General features: G+C 43.7%; 1 protein-coding gene across 1 annotated transcript in view; it reads right to left on the minus strand.

Moving 5' to 3' along the window:
- The window catches only part of LOC118364202 (clathrin coat assembly protein AP180-like), a 48,807-nt gene that overhangs the window by 453 nt on the left and 24,143 nt on the right, over nucleotides 1-24,211 (minus strand). Inside the window, exons 3-10 of the mRNA XM_035745528.2 lie at nucleotides 21,437-21,579; nucleotides 14,811-14,886; nucleotides 14,472-14,574; nucleotides 11,137-11,230; nucleotides 10,155-10,266; nucleotides 9,861-9,967; nucleotides 9,707-9,748; nucleotides 408-469 (exon numbers count right to left, since the gene is read on the minus strand). Of these exons, the coding sequence (XP_035601421.2) occupies nucleotides 408-469; nucleotides 9,707-9,748; nucleotides 9,861-9,967; nucleotides 10,155-10,266; nucleotides 11,137-11,230; nucleotides 14,472-14,574; nucleotides 14,811-14,886; nucleotides 21,437-21,579 (739 nt within the window). The remainder of the gene's footprint in view (nucleotides 1-407; nucleotides 470-9,706; nucleotides 9,749-9,860; nucleotides 9,968-10,154; nucleotides 10,267-11,136; nucleotides 11,231-14,471; nucleotides 14,575-14,810; nucleotides 14,887-21,436; nucleotides 21,580-24,211) is intronic.

The raw sequence follows: 24,211 nt of genomic DNA on the forward strand, positions 1-24,211 counted from the left end.
GACGGTTTCCATTTCAGGCATTTAACAGATGCACTCATCCAGAGCTACTTACAGGAGCAATTAGGGTTAAGATTTCTCACCTAGTCGGCTCAGGGATTTGAACCAGAGACCTTTCGGTTACTGGCTCAATGCTCTTAACCGCTCTTAACCGTTAGGCTACCTGCCACCCCCAGTATGACCTTCTGTTTCACCTTTAGGGTGTGTGTTATTTATTTATTTACTCCACAGACTTTTTAAAACCCAACGTATGTGCGTGCATGCATATGTACTGTACTGAGATTGCTGAATTCTCAAATGTGAAGTAAATAGGAAGTAAAGTTGTCCCACTCCCAAGTAGCCCTGGTTACAAAGACGCCCATGGGGTAAGGATTCAAGTGTGGTTGGTGGAGAGTGTGGTTGGTACTTACGGCTTCTTCCCCTCCAGAGTGTTTAGGTGAGTCTCCAGGGACTGCAGGAGACTCTCAGGGGCCTGGAGAACGAGAAGAGATGGGCAACATATTACTTACTACAGGCGCCACAGGGCTATGGTATACCGTGCAGTACATGGATCAGACACATAGGTTATGAGCAGGGGTCTCCAACTTTGAACCAAGAGAGCTACTGGCGGTGCCGGCTTTTATTCCAGTCCAGTAGGCTTAGATTGGAAAATACCATAATTAGTTGATTATTTGTACTACTGGTGTGATGGTGCTGGGCTGGAACAAAAGCCTGCACACCCAGTAACTTTCCAGGTCTCTGGAGGACCCTGGGGAAATGTTCAACGGTAAAACATGAAGACACAGGGGAACATTTATGTCAGGGCACACAGAGTATCAGGGGAGCTCTTGACAGGTGATGACACTTGACTTGATAAAGGGTCTGGAAGGAAACATAGAGGGATGAGAAGAAGAGCCAGAGGAGGTCTGACACAAAGAATGCTCACATTGGGCCCAACAGGGGACAGAGAATGGTCACATTGGGGCTAAGAGGGAATATAGAGAATGGTCACATTGGATCTAATAGGGAACACAGAGAATGGTCACATTGGGGCTAACAGGGAATAAAGAGAATGGTCACATTGGGGCTAACAGAGAATAAAGAGAATGGTCACATTGGGGCTAACAGGGAATAAAGAGAATGGTCACATTGGGGCTAACAGGAAATAAAGAGAATGGTCACATTGGGGCTAACAGGGAATAAAGAGAATGGTCACATTGGGGCTAACAGGGAATAAAGAGAATGGTCACATTGGGGCTAACAGGGAATAAAGAGAATGGTCACATTGGGGCTAACAGGAAATAAAGAGAATGGTCACATTGGGGCTAACAGGGAATAAAGAGAATGGTCACATTGGGTCTAACAGGGAATAAAGAGAATGGTCACATTGGGGCTAACAGGGAATAAAGAGAATGGTCACATTGGGTCTAACAGGGAATAAAGAGAATGGTCACATTGGGGCTAACAGGGAATAAAGAGAATGGTCACATTGGGGCTAACAGGGAATAAAGAGAATGGTCACATTAGATCTAATAGGGAATAAAGAGAATGGTCACATTGGGGCTAACAGGGAATAAAGAGAATGGTCACATTGGGGCTAACAGGGAACAAAGAGAATGGTCACATTGGGGCTAACAGGGAATAAAGAGAATGGTCACATTGGGGCTAATAGGGAATAAAGAGAATGGTCACATTGGGGCTAACAGGGAATAAAGAGAATGGTCACATTGGGGCTAACAGGGAATAAAGAGAATGGTCACATTGGGGCTAATAGGGAACACAGAGAATGGTCACATTGGGGCTAATAGGGAACAAAGAGAATGGTCACATTGGGGCTAACAGGGAATAATGTAAATGTAAATAAAGAGAATGGTCACATTGGGGCAAATAGGGAACACAGAGAATGGTCACATTGGGGCTAACAGGAAACATAGAGAGTAGTCACATTGGGGATACAGGGGAAGACAGAGATTGGTCACACCAGGACTAACAGGGAACACAGAGAATGGTCACATTGGGGCTAACAGAGTACACACAAAGAATTATCACATTGGGGCTATCAGGGGATATAGAAATAATTATCCCATTGGAGCTAACAGGGTACACTGGGTCTAACAGTGGACACAGAATTATCACATTGGAGCTATCAGGGGATATACAATGAATTATCACATTGGAGCTAACAGGGTACACTGGGCCTAACAGTGGACACAGAATTATCACATTGGAGCTAACAGGGTACACTGGGCCTAATAGTGGACACAGAATTATCACATTGGAGCTAACAGGGTACACTGGGCCTAACAGTGGACACAGAATTATCACATTGGAGCTAACAGGGTACACTGGGCCTAACAGTGGACACAGAATTATCACATTGGAGCTAACAGGGTACACTGGGCCTAATAGTGGACACAGAATTATCACATTGGAGCTAACAGGGTACACTGGGCCTAACAGTGGACACAGAATTATCACATTGGAGCTAACAGGGTACACTGGGCCTAATAGTGGACACAGAATTATCACATTGGAGCTAACAGGGTACACTGGGCCTAACAGTGGACACAGAAATATCACATTGGAGCTAACAGGGTACACTGGGCCTAACAGTGGACACAGACTTATCATATTGGAGCTAACAGGGTACACTGGGCCTAACAGTGGACACAGACTTATCATATTGGAGCTAACAGGGTACACTGGGCCTAACAGTGGACACAGAATTATCACATTGGAGCTAACAGGGTACACTGGGCCTAACAGTGGACACAGAATTATCACATCGGGACTAACGGGACATATAGAATGATCACATTGGGGCAATGGGGCAATTCCAATTCCTACAATAGGAAAACAATGCTAATTGTGTGCCACTTCAAAATGTCTTTCACAAAGCAGTTCAGTCCATTCATAATTTAACTGTAGTAAACTACTCATGAGTATGTTAAAGAACAAGGCTTCCATCAATGCAGCTATACTGCATTCTCAAACTTACACATCATAGCAAAACATGCTGCACAGCCACAGATGGCAGTACACCTGATAGGCTAAGCAGTTAGCATCTAGCAAAGCCACGTGTACGCTGTCACAGCTAAATGGGCCAGCTAAATCTCACACACTTCCCTCTTCAATCACTATTGTTTTCCTGCCCATTTACCTTGGTCTACTTCCTCTGATAACCCAATAAATGTCTTGGTATTCTAGGTAATTGTGCCTGAAATGTAAAGAGGCCTCGGAGGCCTTTTCAATATGAAAGAGGACGGCCCATTTCAGAACGAAGTACCAGTAGTAGTGTGTCTACTCTGACCTCTCTATTTTTATTAGGTCACACCGTAGCAAAACAACGAAAAACCAGCGTTTCTTATCAGACACATTCAGATAACACCTCCCAATTTAACTTAGTTTTGGACAGTTTTCTTCCATTTCGTGCCTATTGAAAACAACCCAGGTGTGTGATTGACTGTCACAGAGCTTCCAGAGGGAGGAGTGACAGTTCCATCACATCCAGAGGCCAATTGGGCCACGTACAGACCCACAGGGGTCCTTGTATTAAACAGGTGTCTCAAGCTGTTCAGGGAACATTTAGGTACATTTTAGGGAGGGTCTGCTCTACACTGTTGGCAGTGATATCGCTGTAATGACTTTCTAAGCATCTTCACTGAGCAATCAAAGGAAAATAACGACTATATGAATTGGAACAGTTTTCTCCTAGAATCTCCTAGATTCTGTTCAGCCTACAGTACGCGTATAATGTGCATGTATATATGTCATGAATGCATTATGACGATGGCCGTAATGTAGATTGTTACTGAGCATTTGCCTCTGCCAAACGATGCACTCCAAAGAGGGGTTAAGAGATCTGATGATTAGACGCTAATACAATCTATTTAGATGCTATTACAGACCAGCACAGCCACAAACATAGTAGACGGGTGCAAATATGTTATTTCCCTGCTTCACACCGTTCCAATGCTTTTGTATTCCCTACAGCACTGTGGGATCATCAAGATCCACCTGGAATTGACATATCGGTCTATCCGTCATAGATAAGAGGCTGCTGTTTCCTTACAACAGAGAATAATACAATACACACGCTTAAGGATTTCAGGTAAATCCAAGTAATAAGAGAAATATAATAACATCCGGTGAAACAACATGATTTGTTTTCATTTCGCACAACTAATTATATGGCTTTCTTATTCGATCTCGAATAGCTACCGCTAAGTCACCAGGTCGCTTAGCTGCCCAAATGGTGACTCATGGGACAGAGAATTCAGTCGAATTTATTGTGGAGTGTCCCTTGACTCAGCTGCCTAAGCACTGGCACTTGGAGTCTAATCAGTCACACCTCTAGGCCAGGACAGCATCCCTAAAACGATACTGCCTAAGAAAGAGCCTTAAAGGTTACTGCCTAAGAAGGAGCCAAGTCTAGACACAGTCTATGTAGGCTTTCTAGTTTGCCTCTCCACCACATGCATACAAACATACATGGAGACACATAGATTGGTCTATGAGCCAGTCATTTCATTTGACAGTTTATAAACAACTAGTAAATATATAATAATAATAATAATAATAATATTATTATTATTAAACAACTAGTAATAGTAATAGTGCAAGGAATATGACAGGAATCTCTCTACACAATAAGGAGCAACCAGAATGTCCAAACTGTGACATAATGCTAACCAGTTAATCTGTTAGTTAGCCAATGGACTCCATTAACATCCAACCACACACACATGGCTTTCAACCCTAATCCATGCTCAACAACTCCCCCAAACTCACAGTCATGATTCAATGTATCATTACCATGCTTTAACCAGCTCCTCTTTAGAGTAATACCATGACATGACAGTAAGCCCAACCCCCCATTTCACATCCCACCACCCTCTCGGTTGGCTAGTAGTCCAACCAATCATGCATGTTAGTGTGGTCAAACCCCCTGCAGATCTGCACCTGCCCAAGGCTGTGATTTTTTTCGACATAATGTTGATGAGGGAGAGTGTACCCCTTCCCCTTGGCCTCAACCCCTTTGATGTTTGGAGATCTGATGGGTCTGAAAAGGTAAAAGCAGTGTGGGGGTTGAGCTTCAGATATGCAAACATTAAAGCTTTATAGGGCCAAAAGGAAGGGTTAGGGAGTGGTTGGGACACCTAGTAAGCTACGAAACAAATCAAATTTTATTGGTCACATAAACATGATTAGCAGATGTTATTGCGGGTGTAGCGAAATGCTTGTTCTTTTAGCTCTAACAGTGCAGTAATATCTAACAAGAAATATCAATCAAATTACGCAACATATACCAATACACACAAATCTAAGTAGGAATGAATTAAGACTATATACATATGGACAAGTGATGTCAGAGCGGAACAGACTAAGATACAGTAGAATAACATAGAAAACAGTACATACAAATGAGATGAGTAATGCAAGATATGTAAACATTATTAAGTGAATGAGATACCGTAGAATAGTATAGAAAACAGTATATACATATGAGATAAGTAATGCCAGATATGTAAACATTAAGGGACTAAGATACTGTAGAATAGTATAGGAAACAGTATATACATATGAGATGAGTAATGCCAGATATGTAAATATTATTAAAGTGACAAGCGTTCCATTCCTTAAAGTGGCCAGTGATTCCTAGTCTATGCCTATAGGCAGCAGCCTCTAATGTGCTAGTGATGGCTGTTTAACAGTCTGATGGCCTTGAGATATAAGCTGTTTTTCAGTCTCTCGGTCCCAGCTTTGATGCACCTGTACTGACCGCGTCTTCTGGATGATAGCAGGGTGAACAGGCAGTGGCTTGGGTGGTTGATATTCTTGATGATCTTTTTGGCCTTCCTGTGACATCAGGTGCTGTAGGTGTCCTGGAGGGTGTGTAGTTTGCCCTCGGTAATGCATTGGGCAGACTGAACTACCCTGTGGAGAGCCTTGCGGTTGCGGGCGGTGCAGTTGCCGCACCAGGCGGTGATACAGCCCGACAGGATGCTTTAAATTGTGCATCTGTAAAAATGTGTGAGGGTTTTAGGTGTCAAGCCAAATTTATTTAGCCGCCTGAGATTGAAGATGCTCTGTTGCGCCTTCATCACCACACCACCACTGTTTGGATGGTCCATTTTAGCTTGTCAGTGATGCGTACCCCAAGGAACTTTTAAGCTTTCCACCTTCTCCACTGCAGTCCGATTGATGTAGATAGGGGGGTGCACCCTCTGCTGTTGCCTGACGTCTACGATCATCTCCTTTGTTTTATTGACATTGAGTGAGAGGTTGTTTTCCAGTCACCACACTCCCAGAGCCCTCACCTCCTCCCCGTAGGCTGTCTCGTCATCACTGGTAATCAAGCCTACTACTGTTGTGTCGTCTGCAAACTTGATGATTGAGTTGGAGGTGTGCTTGGGCACGCAGTCATGGGTGAACAGGGAGTACAGGAGGGGGCTGAGCATGCACCCTTGTGGGGCCCCAGTGTTGAGGATCAGCAGAGTGGAGGTGATGTTTCCTATCTTCACCACCTGGGGGCGGCTCGTCAGGAAGTCCAGGACCCAGTTGACGGGGCGGGGTTCAGACCGAGGACCTCGAGCTTAATGATAAGCTTGGAGGGTACTATGGTGATGAATGCTGAGCTGTAGTCAATAAACAGTATTCTTCCATAGGTATTCCTCTTGTCCAGATGGGATAGGGCAGTGTGCAGAATGATGGCGATTGCATCATCTGTGGATCTATTGGGGCGGTAAGCAAATTGAAGTGGGTCTACGGTGGCAGGTAAGGTAGAGGGGATATGGTCCTTGACTAGTCTCTCAAAGCACTTCATGATGACAGAGGTGAGTGCTACGGGGCGATAGTCGTTCAGTTACCTTTGCCTTCTTGGGTACAGGAACAATGGTGGCCTTCTTGAAGCATGTGGGCACAGATAGGGAGAGATTGAATATGCCCGTAAACACACCAGTCAGCTGGCCTGTGCACACTCTGAGAACACAGCTAGGGATGCCGTCTGGGCCTTCAGCCTTGCGAGGGTTAACACGTTTAAACGCTTTACTCACGTCGGCCATGGAGAAGGAGAGCCCACAGTCCTTGGTAGTGGGCCGTGTCGGTGGCACTGTGTTATCCTCAAAGCGTGTGAAGAATGTGTTTAGCCTGCTCTCAGCGACCTGGCTGGTTTTCCTTTTGTAGTCCGTGATTGTCTGTAGTCCCTGCCACATATGTCTCGTGTCTGAGCCGTTGAATTTTGACTCCACTTTATTTCTATACTGACGTTTAGCTTGTTTGATTGTCTTGGGGAGTAAATAACTACACTGTTTATATTCGGACACATTACCAGTCGTCTTTCCATGGTTTCCATGGTTTCAGTTTCACGTGAATGCTACCATCTATCCATGGTTTCTGGTTAGGGTAAGTGTCAATAGTCACAGTGGGTACTACATCTCCTATACACTTCCTTATGAACTCAGTCACCGTGTCCATGTATGCATCTAGATTATTTTCGCAAAAACCACCTGGAACATATCCCAGTCCACATTATCAAAAGGCATGGGTTCCGATTAGTCAGACCAGCGTTGAATAGTACGAAGCATGGGCACTTCCTGTTTGAGTTTCTGCCTATAGGACGGGAGGAGCAAGATAGAGTCGTGGTCAGATTTGCCAAAAGGGCAGCGGGGGTGGGCCTTGTAAGCATTCCGGAAGTTTGAATAGCAATGGTCGAGAGTCTTAGTAGCACGAGCAGGACAGTCAATATGTTGATAGAACTTCGGCAGCCTACTCCTCAGATTTGTCGAACCAGCAGTGCCTCTCCTCCGCCGGTGATGTTTTGGGTCAGCCTCTGGAATAAGTTCAATTGCTCTGGGAAGAGTGAACAAAAGATCTGCTCCAGGGAAGTCATATTCCTTGTTGTAATGCTGGTAGTTCTGGTGAGGTACTGCCGCTCTAATATCCAATAGTTGTTCCCGGCTGTATGTCATGACACAAAACATTTCCTGTGCTAATAATGTAAAAAATAGTACATAAAAAAACAAAATACTGCATAGTTTTCTAAGAGCTAGTCGCAATGCTGCCATCTCCGTCGGCGCCATCTTCTCCTTACTTGAGGGATTTATACTGCCCATGAGATTTCAGATACCATCTCAGGTGATTTTGACATTATGGAAACTCTATAGTAACATTCTGGTGAATTACGATAAAATTGTTGAGCTAAAACCAATGTTAGCTCAGATCTTAGCTATAAGCGAAATAGTATTGCGACTTCTCCAATCTGTTTCCTCAATCACATCAACCTGGACTCATAGGTAGACGTAACATAGTAAAGTAAATCAGGGACACTCCAATTAGTATGATATGTTATGTTTCATATGGTATGTATGGATGTCTGTCATCCATTTCATATATGATATGTTACAAATTACAATTTGTATATGTTACAAATTTAAATGTGTAAAATATGTTACGAATTGCAATTCGTACAATATGTCACAAATTTGCAAAATGGATGATATGTTACAAACTCCAATTAGTTGTGGCTAATGTTAGCTAGGTGGCTAGTGGCTAATGCTAACTTTAGCTAGGTTACTAATGTTAGTTAGGCTAGAAGTTAGGGGTTAGGGTTAAAAGTTATGTTAAAGCGGAAGGGTTAGCTAACATGCTATGTAGTTGCAAAGTAGCTCAAATGTAGTAATTAGTTGCAAAGTTGCTAATTAGCTAACATTATAAAGTTGTCCGTGATGAGATTCGAATGCGCAACCTTTGGGTTGCTACACATTCACATTATATATCCACCCATCCATCGATCCACCCATCCGTCCATCCACCCACCCACCCACCCGACCGACCTACCCGACCGACCAACCACTGTATTTTCATTTTTGCCTCATTTAATCATACCAAACGTAACATATGATACATATTTTGGGTGTCCTGGATTAACATTTACTAAATTATGTTTAGTCTATGAGATCAGGCTGTTGACATCCAACTTCATCCAAGAGTATCTGCTGTTCAATGGATTCAAGAGAGTTCAGTGTTGTTATTCAATTTCGTATAGGCTGCTTTGCTCCCCAAAAGCGAGGTTTTGACTAGACGGCATTCAGCTTTTGTCAGATTTTACTTTTTGTAGAAGGTTAGGAGAACTTACGCAGCAGGCTAGGATAATTAGGTTAAGGTTAGGAAAAGGGTTAGGGTTAGGTTTAGCAACAACAACAAAAATCTACTTTTGACGTCAATTTGACAAAAGCTGCATCCCTTCTAGCCATGACCCAAAGGCAAGCTGTATGTACGACACACTACTCACACTCTCAGCCTGTAAGATCAAGCTGCACCTCTGGAAGTAAGAAGAGAGGGGGGCAGAGTGGCTGTAAATCCCAGGGGAAGCACAGCTCATGGAGGACAGAACGGATCAAAGGGATACGCCCCAATTCTATGAAAAGCTCACCATTGGTCAGGTAGACAATCACCTGTCAACTCTGTACATGACTGTGATTGGCCAGGGCTGCTTGTCCAAAAAAAGGACCAATATTCGGATTGGTCAATGCTGATAGAGAAGAGATTTCTAAGTTGTGGGCTATGTCCAAAACGCATACTACCCCAGGTTAAAGAAAACCATAACACTGAGATGCAATGCTGGTACAATGTAAGTACAATGTGAATACAATGTTAGTAGATTAGGAGAAAGTGTATCATCCCAGTGAAAATTTGGGAAATTAGGCTTAAAAGGTCAAACAGGCCTTACCTGAGTGAGCTCCGGGATATCATTTTTGTCAATTCCTATGGTCTGTAAAAAAAGATGTCGACATTTCAGCTGAGCCTCCATATACCATGCTTGTCATACTGGCTGTGGATTGAACTGTTCAACAGTAAAGTGTATTGTTGGGTTTGTCTTTTACCTCAGCAATTTTGAAGACCTCAGAAACCCTGGTCATCCGTGTCAAGAATCTCTTGTAGATCTCCAGCCCGTCTTTGCACTGTCCTCTCTTCATCTGGAAAAATTTCTCTGTGAGGAAAAAGGGGATGAACATGTTTATTGTTACAAAAGAACCATTGAGGCATTAATATTACATCAAATGAACAGGACCACATCTATTTCCATGGCTTGAATAAAATTAAACCTGTAATTTTCATCAAATATAAAAAGACATGATTATTGTCCCAGGAAGTAGAAGAAAACGGTCGAGCCTTGCCTAATACATTAATGATCCCGTCATTGTAGCAGGCATATAACTTGATCAGGTCTTTGAACATCAGGAGGAAGCACGCGTTGATCACCCCATTGGTCAGTTCATTGGGATGGACCTATAGATAAACAAGGTGAGATTAGATCACACTGAGGATGGGAGATTTGAATTAATATGCGGAGAAAGTACCCAATTGTCAAACTTGAGTAAAAGCAAAGAAACCTTAATAGGAAATGACTCTAGTATAAGTGAAAGTCCCCCAGTAAAAAATATTTGAGTAAAAGTTTTGAAGTATTTGGTTTTAAATATAACATTGTCTTGTTTTTTAAAATGATGGATAGCCAGGACTACACTCCAACATAATTTAAAAACTAAACATGTGTGTTTAATGAGTCTGCCAGATCAGAGACAGTAGGGATGAGCAGGGATGTTCTCCTGATAAGTGCATGAATTGGACCTTTTTCCTGTGCTGCTAAGCATTCGAAATGTAAGGAGTACTTTTGGGTGTCAGGGAAAACGTATGGAGTAAAAGGTATATTATTTTCTTTAGGAAATAAGAAGAGGAAAAGTAAAAGTACTACTTAAGTAGTATTTAGAAGTATTTTTATTTAAGTACTTTACACCAATACTATTTGGGTTGAGTTGCCAGGTAGTTTAGGTCAGCGCTCCTCAACCCTGTTCCTGGAAAGCTATCCTTCTGTAGGTTTTCACTAAAACCCTAATCTAGCACACCTGACTCTAATAATTAGCTGGTTGATAAGCTGAACCAGGTTAGTTACAACTGGGATCGGAGCCAAAACCTACAGGAGGGCAGCTCTCCAGGAACAGGGTTGGAGAGCTCTGGTTTAGGATCATGTTTAGGCATGGGGCATAACAGAATGTGGCCTAACAATCACAATAAATATAATGTGACAAAAAAAAAGGCAAAAACAAAAATGCCCTTACTAACAGATACAAAAATCCTTCTCATCATCATCATAATACTCACATCAAACTCCAGCAGGGCGTCTATCTGGCTCTGCAGAGTGGGCATTCCTTTCAACAGCTTCTCTACGGGCATTGTCCTCATCACCCCCTCAGCTCTGAGACAGACAGACAGACAGACAGACAGACAGACAGACAGACAGACAGACAGACAGACAGACAGACAGACAGACAGACAGACAGACAGACAGACAGACAGAGGAGCAACAACATGGTACAGTATGAGTACGAGAAAACCCTGAATGTTGGTTTGAGGTTCATTAAAAAAAATATTGTGGCGAGTTTTTAATCCAGTTGTTTGTGTTGATGATGTGATTTTAAAAAAAACGTTGTCTATATTTTCATTGTTGTTTCTGTGCTGGGTGTATTGGTACGTGTTTGTATTATCTGGTGTAGTCAAATTTCCCATTAGCAGATCAATACAAAAAATCTTTCTTGATACAGTATGATGAGTTAAACCCTAATGAAGGTCTATTGACGAACACATAGGTGTAAGATCCATTAAAAACATTGTGGAGCATACATTAATGTACTGCCATTTATTTTTCCAGCAATATGAGATGAGAGGAGAGGTAGCCTAGTGGTTAGAGAGTTGGACTAGTAACCGGAAGGTTGCAAGTTCAAACCCCCGAGCTGACAAGGTACAAATCTGTTGTTCTGCTCCTGAACACAGTTAACCCACTGTTCCTAGGCCGTCATTGAAAATAAGAATTTGTTCTTAACTGACTTGCCTAGTTAAAGGTAAAATGAAAAAGAAAAAAAACTTAATACTATCTACATTGGGATAAATAACATATAGACCTCTGAATCTATAAGGAAGTACTGTAGACAGGCGCTAGCAAAACAAAGGGAGTGTCCTATGGTCCTGTATGGCTCAGCATGGTGCGTGCAACGCCAGGATTATGGGTTTGATTCCCAGGACCACCCATATGTATGGATGCATGAATATACTGTCAATTGCCTTGGCTAAATGGCATATATTATTCAATTCTTGCAGGGGATCACATGCACATACTAAAGACTTATACACTCACTGTATTGTTAGTGGCTTTGCATGAAGGCTTCTGCTAAGTGGCATTTGCAATTATATTATCACTAGAGATCTGCCAAGGCCAAGGCCTTGTGATGCAACACTAACACAGCAACAGCTTTAGATCCAGCTTCTTAGCTCCTTTAGGTAAGACACATGACATGAGACACTAGGTCAGAGCTCTGTCTGCACACCTGGCTGTTCTGTCTGTTTGTCGCATGGCTGGCACAGACTGTGCTGTGGGACCTTGTTTCTGCCAGCAAAACACAACAGTCTGGACAGGAGCCTAAAGTAATAGCTCACTGTCTGTATTCAGACTGTGTAGTCTATATTCATCTGTCGGTTTCTGTACAGGCACAGGCATGGACAGCCCACTCACTCTGCCCTCACCCACAGTGCAATCACAGAGTTTCTAAACCCAGAGGCACAGCATCGCAATACTTCCGGGAATGCTTGTGAAACAGACTGGCTTTAAGATGAATCACTCCCACCTACTGACCCCTGAGACTGACAGACAGGTCAGGTGGCTGTGATTCTGCCAAGTGTTGTCTCTTTGAGAAATAGAATATGAATCTATTTCTATGTTTTTATACTGAACAAAAATATAAACCCAACATGCAACAATTGCAACTATTTTACTGAGTTACAGTTCACCCAACCTAAACTTCCTTACAATCAAATGCCAACGCATTATCTTCCAAGATAATTATCTTTGATTATAGCCACAGCCGTGTAGAAACTAAAACAGGAAACGCCAGTGCTCAGGTCAATACAACACTGGTCTGACCAATCGGATTCCACGCTTCAAGATGGCTTCGATCACATGGACTGGGATATGTTCCGGATAGCCTCAGACAATAACATTGACGTATACGCTGACTCGGTGAGCGAGTTTATTAGCAAGTGCATTGGAGATGTCATTCCCTCTGTGACCATTAAAACCTTCCCTAACCAGAAACCGTGGATTGATGGCGGCATTCGCGCGAATCTGAAAGTGCGAACCAACGCTTTTAGTCATGGCAAGGCGACTGGAAACACGACCGAATACAAACAGCGCAGCTATTCCCTCCGCAAGGCAATCAAACAAGCAAAGCATCAGTACAGAGACAAAGTAGAGTCGCAATTCAACGGCTCAAACACGAGGCGTATGTGGCATGGTCTACAGTCAATCACGGATTACAAAAAGAAAACGTCGCTCATCCATATATTTATATGTACAGATTATTTTTCATCCCTTTACATTTGTGTTTATTTGTGTGTATAAGGTAGTTGTTGTGAATTTGTAAGATTACTTGTTAGATTTTACTGCATAGTCGGAACTAGAAGCACAAGCATTTCGCTACACTCGCATTAACATCTGCTAATCATGTGTATGTGACCAATACAATTTGATTTGATTCGATTTGATTGAAGGAAATCACTCAATTGAAATAAATTCATTAGGCCCTAATCTATGGATTTCATGTGACTGGGCAGGAGCGCATGGGTGGGCCTCGGAGGGCACTTTGGAGCCAGGCCCAGCCAATCAGAATGAGTTTTCCCCCCAAAAAGGGTTTTATTACAGACAGAACTACTCCTCAGTTTCATCAGCTGTCTGGGTGGCTGGTCTCAGACAATCCTGCAGGTGAAGAAGCCGGATGTGGAGGTCCTGGGCTGGCCAGGTTACACGTGGTTTGTGGTTGTGAGGCGGGTTTGACGTACTGTCGAATTCTCTAAAACGACGTTGGAGGCGGCTTATGGTAGAGGAATTAACATTCAGTTCTGGCGATAGCTCTGTTGGATGATCCTGCAGTCAGCATGCCAATTGCACACTCCCTCAAAACTTGAGACATATGTGGCATTGTGTTGTGTGACAAAACTGCACATTTTAGAGTGGCCTTTTATTGTCCCCAGCACGTGGTGCACCTGTGTAAGGACCATCCTGTTTAATCAGCTTCTTGATATGCCACACATGTCAGGTGGATGTATTATTTGGCAAAGGAGAAATGCTGACTAACAGGCATGTAAACAAATTTGTGAACAAAATTTGAGAGAAATATGTTTTTTATGCATATGGAACATTTCTGGAATATTTGATTTCACCTCATGAAACAGGGGACCAACACTTTACATCTTGCGTTTTTATATTTTTGTTCGGTATATATGATTCTGAGGGGGTGGGAGGGTGAGGGGTCAAAATATATCTTGTATATTGCAGCTAGACTGTGTGTTTTGCTCTATTTGAAGCTTGATTGTCCTTTTAAAAAAGCCATAAAGAGAAGAGCAGCACTGATGGAGAGGATAGACAGAGTTATTGAGAGACAACACACCCCTTCTTCACTCTGCCAAAGTCGAAGGACATCTGTCTGTAGGCGAACGCCTTCTCGTTGAGGTACCGGCTGTAGCGTCTGATAAACGTGGACATGTCGTAGCCTGGGGGAGGAACAACAGGCCAATGTCACCTACACGTCTCCATAGAAACAACACTTCACAGAGTACCATTTCCATCACCCGAGAAACCAGTTTACATGGCCATGGGAGCCCATATTAATCACCATGGACACAGTTTTTACACTGATCACACTGGGTGACAGCTTGACTCGACATCAGAGCTGGTTGTTTGGTAAACCCATCGAGGGAAGGGGCTGCTGGAGCAAGTGTTAACTCACCATGGGAGCCAGTTTTGTCGAGAAAGTTACTGAGGTTGAAGAGGGTGTTCCTGGAGGCAAGGAACTGGAGGAACCTCTGAGGAAGAGAGAGAGAGAGAGAGAGAGAGAGAGAGAGAGAGAGAGAGAGAGAGAGAGAGAGAGAGAGAGAGAGAGAGAGATGGAGGGGGAGAGAGAGAGATGGAGAGAGAGAGATAGAGAGAGAGAGATGGAGAGAGATGGAGAGATGGAGGAGAGAGAGAGAGATGGAGAGAGATGGAGGGGGAGAGGAGAGATGGAGAGAGAGAGATAGAGAGAGAGAGATGGAGAGGAGAGAGAGAGAGATGGAGGAGAGAGAGAGAGAGAGAGAGAGAGGAGAGAGAGATGGAGAGAGAGAGAGAGAGAGAGAGAGAGAGAGAGAGAGAGAGACAATACCCACCAGTCAGAGGAGACATGATCAATACACTAAAACAACAAACCAGCTCAACAAATTATTGAGTATGTTATGCTAAAGAACCAGACATTTTGGCAGGTATTAAAACACATACACATATTAAAACACACACAAACACTCGCACACAAACACACAACTGCCTTCAAAAGATAATTACCTTCAAAGGATTGAATGAGTCACAAAAGGAAATGGATTCGATGTAATTTTCAGAGGAGCTGTTTCATATTATAAACACATAATTGTGTTGAGGAGGAACTGGAATTCATGTGAAAAGCGTGATATGATCGTGCTGCAGCTTAATTGATTACAGAGAACCAACATCAGAGAAAACAGCGCCTGAGTGGGAGGGTGAGAATGAGAATGCTTCAGCTCAAATACAGAATGTATCACCCACTAAACAATAATACATTAATGGCAAATAGGCTTCTATGGAGGAATTGTGAAACATGACAAGAAAATCATACTCTGCACACACACACACACACACACACACACACACACACACACACACACACACACACACACACACACACACACACACACACACACACACACACACACACACACACACACACACACCTATACACATGATATGTGCACGCACACACACATACACACCTGGGTTTTCATTTACACTCTTAATTTACACTCTTAAGCGCAGTTTAATGAGGTGAAATAAATGAGAGGTCCTCTCTGGGAGCGGCAGGTAGCCTAGCGATTAGAGCGTTGGACCAGTAACTGAAAGGTTGCTGGTTCAAATACCCAAGCTGACTATGTGAAAAATCGGCTGAGGTGCCCTTGATCAAGGCACTTAACCCTCATTTGCTCTGGGGGTGCTGTACTACTATGTCTGACCCTATAAAGCTATCTGGTGTAAAACATACTGTAGTACACGCCTTCTCCTCCTCCCTCTTTCAAACAGTGTACAGTCTCATACCAACAGACACACTCCAGACGTTGAGCTAAACTCCACACATCTGTCTCTACACATTCAGCTCTGGGAAAATGTATGCTGAGGGGCTGTAAATTCACTGGCCAGTCAAATACACACCCACACACACAAACATGCACACAGATGCACACACATACACACACACACACACACACTGTGATGAGATGAATAATGGTGGGGGGAAGGGCATATGAATGAAGAGACCTATTCAAAAAGCCAGTAACCCTGTGTCACCAATGGCAACAGAAGTGCACATGTCCTCTTCCCCATTGATTTCTGATCCACAGACACAGAGTTTAATTTCATTATCAGAGTGTGTCTGCTTGACATGATACAGCTCTTTGTGATCTCCCTGCATCTGCCTCTCTCCCTCTCAATTCAAGGGGCTTTATTGTCATGGGAAACGTGTTAACATTGCCAAAGCAAGTGAGGTAGATAATATACAAAAGTGAAATTAACAATAAAAATTAACAGTAAACATTACACATACAGGCGTTTCAAAAGAATAAAGACATTACAAATGTTGTATTATGTACACTGCTCAAAAAAATAAAGGGAACACTAATATAACACATCCTAGATCTGAATGAATGAAATATTCTTATTAAATACTTTTTTCTTTACATAGTTGAATGTGCTGGCAACAAAATCACACAAAAATTATCAATGGAAATCAAATTTATCAACCCATGGAGGTCTGGATTTGGAGTCACACTCAAAATTAAAGTGGAAAACCACACTACAGGCTGATCAAACTTGGATGTAATGTCCTTAAAACAAGTCTAAATGAGGCTCAGTAGTGTGTGTGGCCTCCACGTGCCTGTATGACCTCCCTACAACGCCTGGGCATGTTCCTGACGGGGTGGCGGATGGTCTCCTGGGGATCTCCTCCCAGACCTGGACTAAAGCATCCGCCAACACCTGGACAGTCTGTGGTGCAACGTGGCATTGGTGGATGGAGCGAGACATGATGTCCCAGATGTGCTCAATTGGATTCAGGTCTGGGGAACGGGCGGGCCAGTCCATAGCATCAATGCCTTCCTCTTGCAGGAACTGCTGACACACTCCAGACATGAGGTCTAGCATTGTCTTGCATTAGGAGGAACCCAGGGCCAACCACACCAGCATATGGTCTCACAAGGGGTCTGAGGATCTCATCTCAGTGCCTAATGGCAGTCAGGCTACCTCTGGCGAGCACATGGAGGGCTGTGCGGCCCCCCAAAGAAATGCCACCCCACACCATGACTGACCCACCGCCAAATCGGCCATGCTGGAGGATGTTGCAGGCAGCAGAACGTTCTCCACGGCGTCTCCAGACTGTCACGTCTGTCACATGTGCTCAGTGTGAACCTGCTTTTTCATCTGTGAAGAGCACAGGGCGCCAGTGGCGAATTTGCCAATCTTGGTGTTCTCTGGCAAATGCCAAACGTCCTGCACGGTGTTGGGCTGTAAGCACAACCCCCACCTGTGGACGTCGGGCCCTCATACCACCCCATGGTTTCTGACCGTTTGAGCAGACACATGCACATTTGTGGCCTGCTGGAGGTCATTTTGCAGGGCTCTGGCAGTCCTCCTCCTGCTCCTCCTTGCACAAAGGCGGAGGTAGCGGTCCTGCTGCTGGGTTGTTGCCCTCCTACGGCCTCCTCCACGTCTTCTGATGTACTGGCCTGTCTCCTGGTAGCGCCTCCATGCTCTGGACACTACGCTGACAGACACAGCAAACCTTCTTGCCACATCTCGCATTGATGTGCCATCCTGGATGAGATGGACTACCTGAGCCACTTGTGTGGGTTGTAGACTCCGTCTCATGCTACCACTAGAGTGAAAGCACCGCCAGCATTCAAAAATGACCAAAACATCAGCCAGGAAGCATAGGAACTGAGAAGTGGTCTGTGGTCCCCACCTGCAGAACCACTCCTTTATTGAGGGTGTCTTGCTAAATGCCTATAATTTCCACCTGTTGTCTATTACATTTACACAATAGCATGTGAAATGTATTGTCAATCAGTGTTGCTATCAAAGTGGACAGTTTGATTTCACAGAAGTGTGATTGACTTGGAGTTACATTGTGTTGTTTAAGTGTTCCCTTTATTTTTTTGAGCAGTGTATACAGTGCCTTGTGAAAGTATTCAGCCCCCTTGAACTTTGCGAACTTTTGCCACATTTCAGGCTTCAAACATAAAGATATAAAACTGTATTTGTTTGTGAAGAATCAACAACAAGTGGGACACAATCATGAAGTGGAACGACATTTATTGGATATTTCAAACTATTTTAACAAATCAAAATCTGAAAAATTGGGCGTGCAAAATTATTCAGTCCCTTTACTTTCAGTGCAGCAAACTCTCTCCAGCAGTTCATTTAGGACCTCTGAATGATCCAATGTTGACCTAAATGACTAATGATGATAAATACAATCCACCTGTGTGTAATCAAGTCTCCGTATAAATGCACCTGCACTGTGATAGTCTCAGAGGTCCGTTAAAAGCGCAGAGAGCATCATGAAGAACAAGGAGCACACCAGGCAGGTCCGAGATACTGTTGTGAAGACATTTAAAGCCGGATTTGGATACAAAAAGATTTCCCAAGCTTTAAACATGCCAAGGAGCACTGTGCAAGCGATAATATTGAAATGGAAGGAGTATCAGACCACTGCAAATCTACCAAGACCTGGCCGTCCCTCTAAACTTTCAGCTCATACAAGGAGAAGACTGATCAGAGATGCAGCCAAGAGGCACATGAGCACTCTGGATGAACTGCAGAGATCTACAGCTGAGGTGGGAGACTCTGTCCATAGGACAACAATCAGTCGTATATTGCACAAATCTGGCCTTTATGGAAGAGTGGCAAGAAGAAAGCCATTTCTTAAAGATATCCATAAAAAGTGTTGTTTAAAGTTTGCCAGAAGCCACCTGGGAGACACACCAAACATGTGGAAGAAGGTGCTCTGGTCAGATGAAACCAAAATTGAACTTTTTGGCAACAATGCAAAACGTTATGTTTGGCGTAAAAGCAACACAGCTCATCACCCTGAACACACCATCCCCACTGTCAAACATGGTGGTGGCAGCATCATGGTTTGGGCCTGCTTTTCTTCAGCAGGGACAGGGAAGATGGTTAAAATTGATGGGAAGATGGATGGAGCCAAATACAGGACCATTCTGGAAGAAAACCTGATGGAGTCTGCAAAAGTCCTGAGACTGGGACGGAGATTTGTCTTCCAACAAGACAATGATCCAAAACATAAAGCAAAATCTACAATGGAATGGTTAAAAAATAAACATATCCAGGTGTTAGAATGGCCAAGTCAAAGTCCAGACCTGAATCCAATCGAGAATCTGTGGAATGAACTGAAAACTGCTGTTCACAAATGCTCGCCATCCAACCTCACTGAGCTCGAGCTGTTTTGCAAGGAGGAATGTGAAAAAATGTCAGTCTCTCGATGTGCAAAACTGATACATACCCCAAGCGACTTACAGCTGTAATCGCAGCAAAAGGTGGCGCTACAAAGTATTAACATAAGGGGGCTGAATAATTTTGCACACCCAATATTTCCGTTTTTGATTTGTTAAAAAAGTTTGAAATATCCAATAAATTTCATTCCACTTCATGATTGTGTCCCACTTGTTGTTGATTCTTCACAAAAAAATACAGTTTTATATCTTTATGTTTGAAGCCTGAAATGTGGCAAAAGGTCGCAAAGTTCAAGGGGGCCGAATACTTTCGCAAGGCACTGTATATACAGTGTTGTAACAATGTACAAATGGTTCTGTGGGGTGTGTTTGTGTTTGTGAACAGAGCCCCAGGACCAGCTTGCTTAGGGGACTCTTCTCCAGGTTCATCTCTCTGTAGGTGATGGCTTTGTTATGGAAGGTTTGGGAATCGCTTCATTTTAGGTGGTTGTAGAATTTAACGTCTCTTTTCTGGATTTGGATAATTAGTGACTATCGGCCTAATTCTGCTCTTTATGCATTATTTGGCATTCTACGTTGTACTTGGAGGATATTTTTGCAGAATTCTGCATGCAGAGTCTCAATTTGGTGTCCCATTTTGTGAAATCTTGGTTGGTGAGCGGACCCCAGACCTCACAACCATAAAGGGCAATGGGCTCTATGACTGATTCAAGTATTTTTTAGCCAGATCCTAATTGGTATGTTGAATTTTATGTTCCTTTTGATTGACCTTACCTTGTCTCTCAGATCGTTCACAGCTTTGTGGAAGTTAGCTATGGAGCTGATGTTTAGGCTCTCTCTCTCTCTCTCTTACTCTCTCTCTCTCTCTTTCTCTCTCTCTCTCTCCCCTCCAACCATTATCTCAGTGTGGCCATAGACAGGCTAAACAGGCAGTAAACAGAACATTTGCTTATCTGACTGTGTTACCCCTGATTGACCCCAGTGACATAACAATGGAGGTCAGGATGAAGGATGGAATTACTGAATATCTAAATGGCTGACTGAACACCTGCTCTTTCCATGACATAGACTGACCAGGTGAATTCAGGTGAAAGCTATGATCCCTTATTGATGTCACCTGTTAAATCCACTTCAATTCGAGTTTTTTGAGATCTGCAAATGACATTTTTCAGTGGGATAATTCACGCCCAATGCCACAAGGCTAGGAGTATCCAGGAATGGTTCCACGACCGAGACAGTGAATTCAGCTTACTGCATTGGCCTGCCCCTGTCACCAGATCTCATTCCAATTGAGCATCTGTGAGATGAGATGGAATGAGCTATTTGGACTAGAGATCGACTATCAGCCAACTTGACACATCTGTGAGAATCATTGGAGTCAACATGGGCCAGCATCCCTGTGGAATGCTTTAGAGACCTTGTAAAGTCCATGCCCCAATGAATTGAGGCTGTTCTGAGGGCAAAATGGGAGCAACTCAATATTAGGAAGTGTATCCAGACAAACAGGCTTATCATCTAACCTTAAACCCGCCAGAGCAGAGAAAGCTACTGGGTGTGCAGGTTTGTGCTCCAGCCCTTCTTTAACACACCCGATTCAGCTAATGAAGGTCTTGATGAGTAGCTGATTACTAGAATATGACATGTCAAAGCGGGGAAAGAGCTAAAGTCTACACACCCAGTACCTCTCCAGGAGGAGAGTTGGCTAACTAAAAACTCAGCATGTCCAATACAACCAAAGTATATATAAAAAAAAAGAGCCAATCACATCTCAGCCCTTTTAAATACAGTCCCTCCCATAGGAACAGTAGTGGTGATGCTGGCTTTCACTCACCTCATTGCCAGCGACCATCATGTGATGTGTAGTGATCAGGGCCTTGAACACCACCACCCAGCTGGCATTGGTGGCCCTCTCAAACAACGTGTCCGCCATCTGTGGGATGTTCACATTAGACTCCTTGGTGGCCTCAATCAGGTCTGAGGGAGAATAATGAAGAGAAATACAGTTGCTTAATTACATTTTTCCCATACATGTCATGTACAATCCCCATACATAATCAGGCTTGGTCAATTCGTACCTCGATCAGGTCTGAGCGAACAGCAACAATGAGAGGTTACACACTACAAAACAGGTTACAAAGGCTACAAATAGGTTACAAACTCTCCCAAGTACTTTACATTGAGTGTAATCTCTGTCATTTTGACTACGTATTTCTCCCTCGGCTGTATTGCTTTAACCCAGATCTTCTGCTTCCTGGAAATACTTACATTGGTCCTGAACTGACAGACAGACAGACAGACAGACAGAGCATCCTTTTGTCAATAGTTTCCTTTAATCACCCGGGTCACATTGACACAGGCACAGAGTGAGGAGAAGAGAGAGGAATTTCCCTGCAAGTGTGAGAGAAAGGCATCACTCAGGGGCAGAGCTAGAGAGACAGAGAGCCAGAGAGAGTGGTGGTGCCATCTGAGCAGACAGACAGGGTGGGACATTTCAAGCTGTTCTGCCTCCCCCTCACCAACACAAATGAGCCAACATGTGCTCAGAGAAAATCTATTTACTGTGGCGGGATAGTAAGGATTCGTCAGTCGCGCTTGGTAGTTTTCGGTTACATTCCTCATGTAAATGACTGATATAAACACCTGATATATGAGACATTGCAGGTGAGTTTGCGGCTCAGAAAGAGGGAGGAACTCGCTCTGAGAACAGAAAATAGGTCATGGCTATCAAGCCCTGCATGGGAGAAGAAGTGAGGCACACACAGTACAAAATATCTCTGTCACTCTGCCAACAGACAGAGCAAGCTGAGAGACTGGTACTGCATTTCCCCTTTCTGACTTTACACAGCCGCAATTACCAATACAGCCCATCCACGTCCAAAACACTTTTGTCATTTTGATTTGTTGTAATAAGATCTTCCTGCACTCAATAAAGATTTAGAGGCACAATTGAGATGGACAGGAAGGTTGGATATATTTATACAGTGCAGAATGAGGCAGGGAGACGGCGGGACGGAGGGCGTGGTAGAGAGAAGGGGGGAGGCTGTGATAGAGAGATGAATACAGAGAGGGATGCTCTGAAGGCCAGGGTTCTGTCACAGACATGTTACAGTGATGTCTCCCTTCAGCCTTTCAGCATCATGGTATCATCATGAAGTGTGTGGACGTCCCCTCCCCGTGAGGTCGGGTGCCTCTTGCGTGTGTATACCAACATACGTTAACCCACACACATACGAATATGTAGGTATTACACATACTCACGTACGCAGACACACACACACACACACACGTGCGTGCACCTACACACACTCTCCCTCTCTCTCACACACACACACACACACACACACACACACACACACACACACACACACACACACACACACACACACACACACACACACACACACACACACACACACACACACACACACACACACACACACACATAAAACACACACACACACATAAAACACACACACAGAGTGAGAAAGATCATCCCTGAGGGATTGATGAGTCAGCAGCCTGTTTCCCACCTCCTCTGTTTCTCTCTCTTTATATGCCTCTCTCCCTGACTCTTTCCTTCTCTCTCAACATACACACACTGAGCCACACACAAACAGACATAGAAAACACATGGGCAAACACACAATGACCAAGTTAAAACACCGACTCAGATCATCTATACACCAACAAACAGACACATACACACAAACAGAAACCCATGGATACCTCTGGGCCAAAGGCTACGCATAACGTCTGGGGCAATTCTTAGGGGCTAACCAATGGTGACTTCACCTCGACTCCTCACAGAGACCCAAACCAAGCCAGTGACCGATTGTGGTTCAAAGCTGAGTCACCCGGGTGCCTCAAATCTGTGTTACCCCGCTGAGCAAGAGAGCCTTGGCATTCACTAAACCACCACAAATGAAGACTCACAACCGTGCAGGTTGGATAGGATGAAGTTGAATGACAAACAGAGAGGGTCCCCCAGGCATCATTACACTGATAATAAATCCAGCATCGTTAATTACCTGACCTTGCTCTAATCATTGTGGCTAATCCCATTGCCTTGTTAGACCAATCCTGCTGCTTCCTCTGGATTATCTGGGCACAGGAAGTAACAAGTGCTGTTCCCAGAGCAACATATCAGAGCATTACACACAGTGCAGTACCATATTTTTGTTAACTTTAAATGTATTTCTTTTTTATATTAAAAGTACAGTCTTGTTTACAGTCCAGAGATAGACTACGACGAAGTCTGTTTTTTCTCACATAGACATCAACTATGGTCAGCAGGATCCACATAACGGCCAGAGTGGCCACAATAATACATTACCAGAGATCTACAGATATGAGGGGAGAGAGAGGAAGGTAGAGAGAGATCATTTCAATTAAATGTAGAGAGAGAGAGAGAGAGAGAGAGAGAGAGAGAGAGAGAGAGAGAGAGAGAGAGAGAGAGAGAGAGAGAGAGAGAGAGAGAGAGAGAGAGAGAGAGAGAGAGAGAGAGAACGGAGAGAGAACGGAGAGAGAGAAACAAAAGAGAGGGAGCAGAGAGAGAAAGCAGAGAGATAGAGAGCGAATGGAGAGAGCAGATGGAGAGAGCGAGAAA

This window comes from Oncorhynchus keta, chromosome 31 (genome assembly GCF_023373465.1).
Source record: "Oncorhynchus keta strain PuntledgeMale-10-30-2019 chromosome 31, Oket_V2, whole genome shotgun sequence".
Taxonomy (NCBI): Eukaryota; Metazoa; Chordata; class Actinopteri; order Salmoniformes; family Salmonidae; genus Oncorhynchus; species Oncorhynchus keta.